The sequence below is a fragment of the Cherax quadricarinatus genome, chromosome 81 (assembly GCF_038502225.1).
Source record: "Cherax quadricarinatus isolate ZL_2023a chromosome 81, ASM3850222v1, whole genome shotgun sequence".
Lineage (NCBI taxonomy): Eukaryota > Metazoa > Arthropoda > Malacostraca > Decapoda > Parastacidae > Cherax > Cherax quadricarinatus.
In genome coordinates, this window is record NC_091372.1 from 3,841,766 (window position 1) to 3,855,762 (window position 13,997).

The 13,997-nt window shown below is 38.3% G+C and overlaps 1 protein-coding gene across 4 annotated transcripts in view; it reads left to right on the top strand.

The window, feature by feature from the left end:
* The window catches only part of l(2)k14505 (ATP synthase mitochondrial F1 complex assembly factor 2 homolog l(2)k14505), a 108,718-nt gene that overhangs the window by 18,765 nt on the left and 75,956 nt on the right, over nt 1–13,997 (top strand). For all 4 annotated transcript variants that reach the window (XM_070102282.1, XM_070102283.1, XM_070102281.1 and 1 more), the window contains exons 2-6: nt 1,194–1,286; nt 3,820–3,926; nt 4,960–5,043; nt 7,828–7,938; nt 12,216–12,396. In XM_070102282.1, coding sequence (XP_069958383.1) covers nt 1,202–1,286; nt 3,820–3,926; nt 4,960–5,043; nt 7,828–7,938; nt 12,216–12,396 — 568 coding nt within the window. In that variant the 5' untranslated portion in view covers nt 1,194–1,201. The remainder of the gene's footprint in view (nt 1–1,193; nt 1,287–3,819; nt 3,927–4,959; nt 5,044–7,827; nt 7,939–12,215; nt 12,397–13,997) is intronic.

The following is a 13,997-nucleotide window of genomic DNA, read 5'->3' on the forward strand; positions in this document are numbered from 1 at the left end:
GATAGCGATCTACACAAATTTTATGACGCTTCCTTCTTTTCAGAGATTGATATTGCGCAGGCATATCATCAAGTAATGTTAGATCCTTCTTCTAAGCAGTACACTGCTTTTCCTACATACCAAGGACTGATGCAGTATAGAACTATGCCCTTCGGTTTGGTAACTGCCTGTGCTACCTATGTGAGACTGATGAGAAAGGTCTTGGGTAATATGCCAAATGTTTCAGTTTATTTTGATAACGTTTACGTAATGACATCCACGTGGGGCGAACATATCCAAACATTAACATCAGTTTTGCGTAGGTTACGTTCACATGGCCTCACTGCCAAGCCGAAGAAATGCTTCCTTGGGTATAACAAGATTAGATATCTTGGACTGATACTTTCTAATAACTCTCTGCAGCCTCTCCCCAGTAAGATCAAAGCTTTATTAGAATTTAAATTCCCCAAAACCAAGAAGCTCATGCGTAGCTTTCTTGGTTCTGTAAATTTTTATGCATGGTTTATCCCGAACCTTACTGATCTTACAGGCATCTTATCTGACTTCCTTAAAAAGTCTGTGAAGGAACCTCTTGAACTTTCCGACGTAGCTCGGGAAAAGTTTAATGAGATTAAAAGCATCTTTTCGAAAGACCTTATACTTAAGATTCCAGATATTAATAAAACATTTTGCTTAAGAACTGATGCCTCCAATACTGGCTTAGGTGCGGTGTTACTACAATACCATGATGGTACTCCCTTCCCTGTATGCTTCCTAAGCCGGAAACTCCTTCCCGCAGAAACGAGATACTCCACAATAGAAAAGGAATGTTTAGCCCTTGTGTGGGGTATCTCCAAACTTAAATTTTATTTGCTGGGAAAAGAATTCATTTTAGAAACTGACCACAATCCTTTGATATACCTAGAAACTTTTAAGGGAACCAACAGTCGCCTCTTGGGGTGGACATTGGCACTCCAGGCTTTTAAGTTCTATATTGTGTATATCAATGGTTCATCCAATTATTTCTCTGACTGGTTAAGTCGTGACAGTCAGTAGAAGATTTGTTGCCTTACCTAGGTTGTTAATAATTACAGGTTGTAATAATTACAGTTTACATCATTTACTTAACAAATGCATCCCAATAACTCAAACATTGCTACTTTCTGATAGCACCATTTTTGTCACCTCACAACTATATTTTTCAACATTTTCAGCAAGCACGATGAGATGCATGAGATGGGCAGTTGGTCCCCATCTCTTAAAACAAACATTACCAGTAACCATTTCTCGACGCTTTTTACCTGAGCGTGAGTAGAAATATTGTATACATTACATTAAACTATATTTGCTATTTTGTGTTAACTTTGCCATCTGCCACTGAGGCACAGTGACCCATAAACAAAGGAAATTCTGTATGTTACTGCCACTTAGAGGAGGGCCCTGCTTACACGGCAGGTTAGGTCCTGTGCTACCTTTGTAAACTGAAAATTGCTGTAAAGTGAAACATAGCCTTTTTCACTTTCAAATGCATATAAAAGCCTGTTAACTTGTTTACACTGTCATTTATGAGCAATGGAGCTAAGCCTAAAAAATGCATATACAGTGCACACATTACAGTGGACCCCCGGTTTATGATCAGCTCCCAGTGCGACCAATTATGTAAGTGTATTTATGTAAGTACATTTGTATGTGTATGTTTGGGGGTCTGAAATGGACTAATCTAATTCACAATATTCCTTATGGGAACAAATTCGGTCAGTACTGGCACCTGAACATACTTCTGGAATGAAATAATATCGTAAACCGGGGGTCCACTGTACTTATCTTAAAATATTTTTATCCTTAGCTTATAGTGAGTGGTGAATATATTTATTGTAGGAAGTTTGAATAAGTGAAAAATGGGTATAATTGAAAACCACTGCATTAACGAAATGCCGTAAAGTGAAACACTGTAAAGTGGGCCCCTCCTATATTCATTTGTTTTCCCAGAAGTGTTCAGACGTCACATTTTAAATGACATTTTGAAACGCAGCAACCTTACTCCTCCTTCAGGGTGCAGTCACTGTACTTACCACTTCCAGGATTAAGTCTGGGTAGGTTGGGAAGTGCAGTACCTGCACTCTGAAGAAGGCTTGGGGATGTTGTAGTCTGTAGGGTCATCCTAACTGTGATGTTTGTGTATTTTTACCAAGACAGCTATTACATGAATGATGGTGAATGTATTTCCTTGTTTTGGGTCACCCTGTATGTATATTATGTGCTGTATATTACTCTAACAAGTACAGTACTGTATTATAATTCTTCCATATGTTTTTGCTTGCACCCAGTACAGGTGTCCCTTGTTTTTTGCTGTAGATGTATTCCAGGCCATTGACATCTGTACTAAGCCCATTTAAGCCATATACACTTAATTACAAATACAGTGGACCCCCGGCATTTGATGGCATCGGTATACGTTAAATCCAGTATACGATATATTTTGACACAAAAATTTTGCCTCGCCACTCGTTAAAAAACCCGCCACACGCGATTCGTCCGGGATGTGTCCATGTGGCCTGAACTGTCCCGTGCGTGCCAGTGTTTACAAGCCAGCCAGTGTGCTCACATCTAAGCATAAATTCGGTACATTCCATATTATCACAGTGTTTTTGGTGCTTGTTTCTGCAAAATAAGTCACCATGGGCTCCAAGAAAGCTTCTAGTGCCAACCCTGTGGTAAAAAGGGTGAGAATTAGTATGGAAATTACGAAAGATTTTGAAAGGTTTGGGGCTAACCCTGAGAAGCCTAATCCAGTTGTGGAATCCATTGTGCCTACTTCAAAAATTAAAGAAATGTGTGCCAAGTGGGTTGAACTGCAAACCTTTATGGATGGTAATCACCCTAACACAGCTATTGCAAGCCATGTTCGTGACTATTACAATGACAATATTGTGGCCCATTTTAAATAAATCTGAAAGGAACGGGAGGTACAGACCTCTATGGACAGATTTGTTGTGCGACAGAGGTCCAGTGACTCTCAAGCTGGTCCTAGTGGCATTAAAAGAAGAAGGGAAGTAACCCTGGCAAAGGACTTGCTACCTCAAGTCCTAATGGAAGGGGATTCCCCTTCTAAACAATAACTTCCACACACTCCCCTCCTCCCATCCCATCAATCATCACCAGATCTTCATTAAAGGTAAGTGTCATGTATTCTATTGTTAGTAGAGTACTACAAACTGTGCATGTCTTCTTCAGTTTGTGTACATTAAACTTAATATTTCATATGGTAAAATTTGTTTTTCATACTTTTGGGTGTCTTGCACGGATTAATTTGATTTCCATTATTTCTTATGGGGAAAATTAATTCGCCTTCCGATAATTTTGGCATACGATGAGCTCTCACGAACGGATTAATATCGTATACCGGGGGTCCACTGTACAGTGGTACCTCGAGTTTCAGCCGTAATTCATTCCAGAAGGCTGTTTGAGTGCCGTTACTGAATGAATTTGTTCCCATAAGGAACAATGCACTTACATAATTGTTCGAGTTGGAAGCTGTACGAAACTTGGGGTACCACTGTACACCATTAAGAATCTTCCATGTGTTTTATGAATTATGCCAATCACATATGGCAACTGTAAATCACACACAGAATTATTGATAGAAATAGATCACATAATAGCGAATTTGCACAAAGGTAATCCTCATGAAGCAAAGGAGACCTGTATCTTCTTTGTTTGTGTAAAATATATAAAATTTGTATAGTATATAGAGTACAGTGTGTGGACTGTATACAATATAATAAATAGACAAAAACTTAATTTGTTTATGCAGTACAGTATATGATGTTGATTTTTCAGCAAGAAAACGATTCTACAGGAATGTAACAGTCGCTGGAACAGATAGCATTTATGAAGTAAATCTCGATCATCGCAAATTAAAGACTCCCCTCGGAAATGTATTACAAGTTAGTGAGGCATTACTTAATGTACACTTAGACTTTGATAGCACGATTGCCAAATGAATGTCTAATAATTTTCTATGTAAACAATCTCAAATTTGATTTAGAGATTTTTACATGCTTATACAGTACAGTATTATAAGCTCCCAGTATTATTGTTATTTTTATTGTTGTTTTTGTATTAATGATAGCATTTGTTAGAAATGTTCTTAGTAATGAGATTGAAGCATTATTAATTATTACCACTACCCTCTCACAATCCATACTATATTTTTGTTGATTTCTTGTTAAACCTCTGTTTAATAGACCTCTATTTAATGGATTTTGGGTTTAGCAGACAAAATTCATTGTCTGGACTAAGTCCAGCAACAATGGACAAAGACCATTTTTTCCAGAATTGTCAGTTATTGTCATGATGAGTGAAAAACAATCTCATCATTTAGATTTAATGGACAATCATCATTACTGGATACTCTTTTTCTCTTATTAAATCAAGGCTTCTCTACTGTATCTCTCCTGGAACTTGCCAGGTGAGCAACAAGCCTGTAAGATGCCTCATTTTTGACATCTGTTACCTGTCACATGACTTATTTTTTTACCATGTTGCTTCTAGACATTCCAGTCATCAACAGATGCTCCTTGCTTTACGATTGTTTTACTTGTGGCATTTTCACTTTATGATTGTACAATAGTGATGTACATTTATACTATTCAGTACTGTACATTTATTGATAGGATAAACTTGTATTCATTTATTTACTTTTCAATACTGGTATTTAGTTACAGTAATTATTTGTTTATTCACTTAATCAGTAACACTAGTTATTTACTTATTTATCATATATTCATATTCAACTTGGTATATTTTCAACTAAGGATGTATTCATAGGGACATAACCCCATCGTCAGTCGAGGAGCACCTGTACTTCCCTTCATGGTAGATAAACTGCAGTTCAAATGAAAATTTTTATAACACAATAAATACCAATTTGACAAAGAGTTATGTGTTGCATTTATTAATGTTTAATTGTTACTTTAGGTTCCAAACTATGGACTAGCACTTGCTATTGCTCATGAGTGGGCATCTGTGAAGGATAAAATTCATCCTAGTCTCCTCCATTTGGTAAGTTATTAATGTTGTATTTATAAATCATCCTTGTGTGTTAAGTTTTCATGTAAGGCAAACTTTCTGCTTCTTATTTCTGATTGGAGCTGTAAGAATATTCCATGATAATTCTCCGTTTTTAGATTACTGCATGTAGTCCAGTCTGTTATACTTGTATTTTATGCTTCATCTGATAAATATACTGTATCCTATTTTCAATTTGGTTAATTAGTTTTTATGCTCTGGTGATGATTATAGTATGGCATTTGTCTATTATGTTTATTATGCAGAAAATTCATAGCTTGCAGATTAGGAGGAGGTTATTGAGGTGGTATGGACATTTAGAGAAGATGGAGCAAATAGGATGACTTGGAGGGGGTATAAATCTGTAGTGAAGGGAAGGTGGTGTAGTGGTTGTCCTAGAAGAGGTTGGAGGGAGGAGGTAAAGAAGGGTTCGTATGTGAGGGGCTTGGATATCCAGCAAGTGTAATATGAGCATGTTAGATAGGAGTGGAGGCAAATGGTTTTTATAACTTGACATGCTGTTGGAGTGTAAGCAAGGTAACATTAAGGTATTCAGGGGAAAACAGTTAGATGGACTTGAGTCCTGGAGGTAGGAAGTACAGTGCCTGCCCTCTGAAGGAGGAGTGAGAATATTTGCAGTTTGGAGGGACATCTGAGCTGTAGTATTGGCATGCCTCTAGCAAGACAGTGATAGAGTGAGTGATGGTGAAAGTGTTTCTTCTTTTTTGGGTTGCCCTACCTCAGTTGCAAATGGCCATTGTTAAAAATGTCAGTCCATCCATTTAAAAATATCTAATCAATAACTCATTATTACTTTAATACTTTCTTTAGAGATTGCTAAAGTGTTACCTTAGATTGCATTTCATTTTACATCCACTTATTATTGGCACCCATGTGGGGTGTAGGCAGGGAGGATTAGACAGCATTTTGCCCACATAGTGAACTCACCATGTGGGCAAAACATTGTATAATAAAGATTTTGTCCACCAAGTATCTTTATACTGTGCCCCTGGTGAAGCATAGAGACAAAATTTCTGAGTATTATTTATTATTATGAATGACTTGACACTTATGAAACTGGTAATTAACTGCTTCACTTACCTTGAAGTGTATGTCAACCACATCCATTATCCATTGTTAAGTAATTTCTTCTTTCAACACACTGGCTGTATCCCACTGAGGCAGGGTGGCCCAAAAAGAAAAACAAATTCCTCTTTTTAACTTTAGGTAATGTATACAGGAGAAGGGGATGCTAGCCCCTTGCTCCCAGCATGTTGGTTTCCTCTTATGACACGCAAGGCTTACGGAGGAAGAATTCTGTTCCACTTTCCCATGGAGATAAGAGGAAATAAATAAGAACAAGAACTAGTAAGAAAATAGAAGAAAAGCCAGAGGGGCATATGTATATATATGCTTGTACATGAATGTGTAGTGTGACCTGAATGTAAGTAGAAGTAGCAAGACATACCTGAAATCTTGCATGTTTATGAGACAGAAAAAAGACACCAATAATCCAATCATCATGTAAAGCAATTACAGGCTTTCCTTTTACACTCACTTGGCAAGACGGTTGTACCTCCCTTGGCAGTTGCTGTCTACCATCCTACTACCTAGGGTTAAATAATTTATGAGCTAGAAATCACAAAGCAAGAGAGAGTTCAAATGTCTTGATACCATCGAAGGGCTTTTGATCTAAAGAATTGTGGCAGTCCTGCCCTACCTTGGATCAAGCCTGATTATCTCCCATTCTTTTGGAGCTTTATGAGACCTGTAAGTTTCTTGTGAATGAAATAATACTGTATAGTACTGCACAATAAATAGTTTTCCCATATGTTGTAGTTTCACCTGTTATTCGATATTACCTTTGTAATAGTTACTGCAGTTATAGATTAATATGAAAACTGGACATACAGCAGGCATGTGTGAGTGTTAGATGGGAGTGAGTGGAGACCTGATTTTTGGAACCTGACAAGCTGTTGGAGTGTGAGCAAGGTAATATTTTGTGAAGGGATTCAGGGAAACTGGTTAGCCAGACTTGAGTCCTGGATGTGGGAAGTACATTGCCTGCACTCTGAAGGAAGGGTTTGGGAAATTTACTGTTTGGAGGGACTATTGAACTGTTTTAAATAATATTTTCTTTTGTCAGTCTGCATGCTTCTGGTAAGAGAATGATAGCGTGAATGATTGTAAGTGTTTCTTTTTCAGGTCACCCTTCCTTGGTGGGAGACGGCCAACGTGTTAAAAAAAAAAAAATTGTGTTTGAAGGACAGCTTAATATTGCCACGAGTGTGTGTTAATTCTAGTGAAGACTTGGTTTGAGGAATTAGAGCTATTTCTGCTCTCTCTTCCTTGGATCAAGCCTGATTACCTCTAACTGACAGGCACTGTATGACCCCGTACAGCTTCAGCAAGTCTCCTTGAGTATAGTAATAATTTGCTGCAGGTTCACATATATGAAATCCTTAATTTCTTTATTTAGTTTGAGTGTGAGTATGGCAACATTTATGAGGGGATTCAGGGAAGTCAGTCAGTCCTGGGGGTGGAAAGTACAGTACATGTACTCTGAAGGAGGGGTGACAATCTTACAGTTAATAGGGTCATGAAGTCTGTGCACTTTTGGCAAGGCAGTTACTGAGTGAATGATGGGGAATGCATTTTAATTTTTTGGAGTCATTCACCTTTTCTCAGTGGGAGATGACTAGTGTGGCAAAAAGAAAATAAGAAATTGGGATTTAAATAAGTTGTTGCATTTGTTGATTGTGTTGCATTGTCTTTCAGACTGGGTTGGCATTCAGTGTCATAGACAATGTGAACCATGAGACCAAGTGGAATATTGTCAACAAGACTCTGGAATACCTAGTTACTGATACACTCCTCTACCGAGACAATGTAAGTGCTAAATCTAAGCTTGATTAAAGGAAGGCAAGGATAACCCCACTTCCTTGGATCATTGTAAGTAATGAAGAAATCAGTGTAATGGGAAGTTGTGTGTAGATTAAGGCATTATATTAACCCCTTGAGGGTTTGTATTGTTTTATAGGTTTAAAGCCAGGGGTCCGTGCTGCAATACAGTACAGTGGACCCCCGGTTCGTGATGCCATCAGTATCCGATAAATCCGGTATTCAATACATTGTAACGCAAAAATTTTGCCTCGGTTCCCGTTAAAAAACCCAGTATACGCGATTCGTTCGAGATGTGTCCACGTGTGGCCTGAACTGCCCCATGTGTGCCAGTGTTTACAAGCCAGCCAGTGTGCTCGCATCTAAGGATACATTCGGTACATTCCATATTATCACAGTGTTTTTGGTGCTTGTTTCTGTAAAATAAGTCACCATGGGCCCCAAGAAAGCTTCTAGTGCCAACCCTTCGAGAGAAAGGGTGCTAATGACTATTGAAATGAAGAAAGAGATAATTGCAAAGTACGAAAGTGGAGTGTGTGTGTTGGAGCTGGCCAGGTTGTATACAAAACCCCAATCAACCATCTCTACTATAGTGACCAGGAAAACGGCAATCAAGGAAGCTGTTCTTGCAAAAGGTGCAACTGTGATTACGAAACAGCGACCGCAAGTGTTAGAAGATGTTGAGAGACTGTTATTGGTGTGGATAAATGAAAAACAGATAGCAGGAGATAGCATCTCAAGCGATCATTTGTGAAAAGGCTAGGAAGTTGCATGACGATTTGGTAAAGAAATTGCCTGCAACTAGTGGTGATGTGAGTGAATTTAAGGCCAGCAAAGGTTGGTTTGAAAGATTTAAGAATCGTAGTGGCATACATAGTGTGATTAGGCATGGTGAGGCTGCCAGTTCGGACCAAAAAGCAGCTGAAAAATATGTGAAGGAATTCAAGGATTACATAGACAGTGAAGACTTGAAACGTGAACAAGTGTTTAATTGTGACGAAACAGGCCTGTTTTGGAAGAAATTGTCAGGCAGGACCTACATTACTCAGGAGGAAAAGGCACTCCCAGGACATAAGCCTATGAAAGACAGGTTTACTCTGTTGATGTGTGCTAATGCTAGTGGTGATTGCAAAGTGAAGCTTTATTGGTGTATCACTCAGAAACTCCCAGAGCATTCAGGCAAAAGAATATCCTCAAGGCTAATTTGTGTGTGCTGTGGAGGGCAAACAGTAAGGCATGGGTCACTAGGGACTTTTTCTATGACTGGTTACACCATGCATTTGCCCCCAATGTGAAAAATTACCTAATTGAAAAGAAATTAGACCTTAAGTGCCTCCTGGTATTAGACAATGCCCCTGGTCATCCTACAGACTTGGCAGAGCGACTTTCTGGGGACATGAGCTTCATTAAGGTCAAGTTTTTGCCTCCTAATACCACTCCTCTCCTGCAACCCATGGACCAGCAGGTCATTTCCAACTTCAAGAAACTGTACACAAAAGCTATGTTTGAAAGGTGCTTTGAAGTGACCTCAGACACTCTATTGACTCTAAAAGAGTTTTGGAAGGATCACTTTAATATCCTTAATTGTGTAAACCTTATAGGTAAGGCTTGGGAGGGAGTGACTAAGAGGACCATGAACTCTGCCTGGAAAAAACTGTGGCCAGAATGTGTAGACAAAAGGGATTTTGAAGGGTTTGAGGCTAACCCTGGGAAGCCTATGCCAGTTGAGGAATCCATTGTGGCATTGGGGAAGTCCTTGGGGTTGGAGGTTAGTGGGGAGGATGTGGAAGAGTTGGTGGAGGAGGACAATGACGAACTAACCACTGATGAGCTGCTAGATCATCTTCAACAGCAAGAGGCCAGACCTGAGGAAACTGCTTTGGAGGAGGGGATAGAGAAATTGAAGAAGTTGCCTACTTCAAAGATTAAGGAAATGTGTGCAAAGTGGCTTGAAGTACAAACCTTTTTTGATGAAAATCACCCTGACACAGCTACTGCAAGCCATGTTGGCAACCTGTACAATGACAGTGTTGTGAACCACTTTAGGAAAGTCATAAAGGAACGAGAGGTACAGGCCTCTATGGACAGATATGTTGTGCGACAGAAGTCCAGTGACTCTCAAGCTGGTCCTAGTGGCATTAAAAGAAGAAGGGAAGTAACCCCGGAAAAGGACTTGCTACCTCAAGTCCTAATGGAAGGGGATTCCCCTTCTAAACAATAAGTTCGACACTCTCCCTCCTCCCATCCCATCAATCATCACCTGATCTTCATTAAAGGTAAGTGTCATGTATTCTATTGTTAGTAGAGTACTACAAACTGTGCATGTCTTCTTCAGTTTGTGTGCATTAAACTTAATATTTCATGTGGTAAAATGTTTTTTTTCATACTTTTGGGTGTCTTGCACTGATTAATTTTATTTCCATTATTTCTTATGGGGAAAATTGATTCGCTTTTTGATCATTTTGGTTTACGATGAGCTCTCAGGAACGGATTAATATCACAAACCGGGGGTCCACTGTACTACGTGATGAGCTCAGCTCACTCAGATAAACTGTGACTGGTAAATTTGGGTCTAGATATGAGAGAATGTATCTGTATGGTAAGTGTGCACCATATAAAATAAATCCTGCAACGTGCGGTATGTAATGAGAAAAAAACTGTGACAGTATGTTTGGTTTAAAACAGCGACTTTGCGGTGTATTTTCGTAGGGTTTTCATGGTTGCATTCTTGGTTTCATGGTCTCATTTGATAGAATAGAAGATATATTATAGAAATAGATTCTTTTTATTGGTTTTAGGACTGAAAATAGCATGGAATTGATCTCAAAGTAGCAGAAATGTACGATTTTTGCCGATTTTCAAGAGTAAACAGATCACATCATGCATGAAATACACTTCAACTGGTGGGTCTAATATGCATTCACAAATACCCTGATGTTATTTATACAATTATTACAATATTACATAACAGTAAATCTTCTGTTTTTTGGTGTGAATAAAAATATTTTGTGATTAAAAGATCAAAATGGAATTCATGTGTAAAGCCTAGAAACATAACTAATAAACAGAGGAAATGGTATTTTAGTGCCAGGAATGTCTGCATTGTTTATTCTAGACCCTATTTTGAAATTGGAATATTTTGAAATTTGTGTGAAATTGGCCAAATTACCAATTTCTGACCACTTATTGGGTAGTTGAAACAGTTGATTGGGTGGTTCTTGTTCTCAGTCGATAAAATGGAAGGCATACTAGTAAAATAGCTAATAATTTTGTCAACTGGAACAATGTAACTGACCTAAAATAGGACTCAGTTGGCAAAATCGCTGATATGTAAATATTGCTGACACAGCAAAATTCGCGAAAGCGTAATTTCGTCAGTTTTCCATCAGATTCTGTACTTTTTATTTTATTACATTCAGAAATAGATTCTCCACTATTTTCCGCTATTTCTTGGAACATGTGGACACTTCAGATTGGGGGTCTGGACCCCTTAAGGGGTTAATACTGCATAGTGTTACCCCTTGATGTTGCTGAGGGGATCTTAGTCTAAGGAATTGTACTTGTTGCCCCTTCCTTGGATCGAACCCAGTTGTCTTCCATTCCCCAGGCACTAAATAATACTGATAATTTATTATTTGCAGCAGACTTGGTCTGCTGCATTGATGATGCTACCAGTCACCCCAAATCAACACTCATGGAACCTTTAGCCCTGCCAGATTTTTTTGTCTGTTTTATTTGAAATCCATTACATAGGGTCTATTATACCAAAGTTTTACTGTAATAATGATGAATAGATTTGAAAACATTAGTGTAATCTCTTTTGTTTCATTTCTTTGTGTGTACTCTGTCATAACTTAGTTCTGTTATTGTAAATAAATTTAAAGTTTGCAACTATTCAGTCTTTCTAGCAAATACAGAATGCAGTATTTTTTTTTGGCTGTTTAGGCTTATGGGCCAGGGTAGTAATAACCTGATTGATCACACTTCTGTCTGCAGTATAAAATTCTCTAAATTGGTTATATGTTCATTTCGTTTTAGTTTTAATTGTAATAATAATAATACTAATAATCATTTTGTTTTGCTCTGTTCCCCAGTTCTCTCTCTCTCTTTCTCTCTCCCTTTCTCTTGTTCTTTGCTTTTACCATAACCATTTTCTCCATTACTTCATTTTTTCTTTATATGTCTTTCCTTTCTTCCCATCTCACTGAGAGTAAAGTTTAAATAGTCTGACATAAAATTTCATCTAATGTACAAGTAATCTTCAGGGTATGGAAGATTTCACTGCGATGCAAGCTAAGGAGTGGGATCCAGTTCTTGATTGGTTCAATAGAAGGTTTGAGACGGACCTGAAGCCTTGTGATGGAATCTTAGTGGTTGATATTCCTGAATCAACTCGTGAGACCATCAGACGTTACCTTCTTTCTTACGATATATGGGCAGTTAATGGTAAGTATATCCTTTTCAGTACCAGCTAAATAGTACAGTATGTAATAGAGAGAGCATTCTTATTTTCCATTAAAAGTATGGTGACATCATGCATCCCTTAGACAGGGATGCATGATGTCACCATAGTTGTTTAACACATTTATAGATGGGGTTGTAAAAGAAGTGAATGCTTGGGGGTTGGGGAGAAGTATGGGATTAAATTTTAATGTATATGATAAGCTCTTGTTCTTTTTATTTCTTCTATTGTCCATGGGGAAGTGGAAAAGAATCTTTCCTCCGTAAGCCATGCGTGTCGTATGAGGCGACTAAAATGCCGGGAGCAATGGGCTAGTAACCCCTTCTCCTGTATACATTTACTAAAAAAGAGAAGAAGAAAAACTTTATAAAACTGGGTTGCTTAAATGTGCGTGGATGTAGTGCGGATGACAAGAAACAGATGATTGCTGATGTTATGAATGAAAAGAAGTTGGATGTCCTGGCCCTAAGCGAAACAAAGCTGAAGGGGGTAGGAGAGTTTCAGTGGGGGGAAATAAATGGGATTAAATCTGGAGTATCTGAGAGAGTTAGAGCAAAGGAAGGGGTAGCAGTAATGTTAAATGATCAGTTATGGAAGGAGAAAAGAGAATATGAATGTGTAAATTCAAGAATTATGTGGATTAAAGTAAAGGTTGGATGCGAGAAGTGGGTCATAATAAGCGTGTATGCACCTGGAGAAGAGAGAAATGCAGAGGAGAGAGAGAGATTTTGGGAGATGTTAAGTGAATGTATAGGAGCCTTTGAACCAAATGAGAGAGTAATTGTGGTAGGGGACCTGAATGCTAAAGTAGGAGAAACCTTTAGAGAGGGTGTGGTAGGTAAGTTTGGGGTGCCAGGTGTAAATGATAATGGGAGCCCTTTGATTGAACTTTGTATAGAAAGGGGTTTAGTTATAGGTAATACATATTTTAAGAAAAAGAGGATAAATAAGTATACACGATATGATGTAGGGCGAAATGACAGTAGTTTGTTGGATTATGTATTGGTAGATAAAAGACTGTTGAGTAGACTTCAGGATGTACATGTTTATAGAGGGGCCACAGATATATCAGATCACTTTCTAGTTGTAGCTACACTGAGAGTAAAAGGTAGATGGGATACAAGGAGAATAGAAGCATCAGGGAAGAGAGAGGTGAAGGTTTATAAACTAAAAGAGGAGGCAGTTAGGGTAAGATATAAACAGCTATTGGAGGATAGATGGGCTAATGAGAGCATAGGCAATGGGGTCGAAGAGGTATGGGCTAGGTTTAAAAATGTAGTGTTAGAGTGTTCAGCAGAAGTTTGTGGTTACAGGAAAGTGGGTGCAGGAGGGAAGAGGAGCGATTGGTGGAATGATGATGTAAAGAGAGTAGTAAGGGAGAAAAAGTTAGCATATGAGAAGTTTTTACAAAGTAGAAGTGATGCAAGGAGGGAAGAGTATATGGAGAAAAAGAGAGAAGTTAAGAGAGTGGTGAAGCAATGTAAAAAGAGAGCAAATGAGAGAGTGGGTGAGATGTTATCAACAAATTTTGTTGAAAATAATAAAAAGTTTTGGAGTGAGATTAACAAGTTAAGAAAGCCTAGAG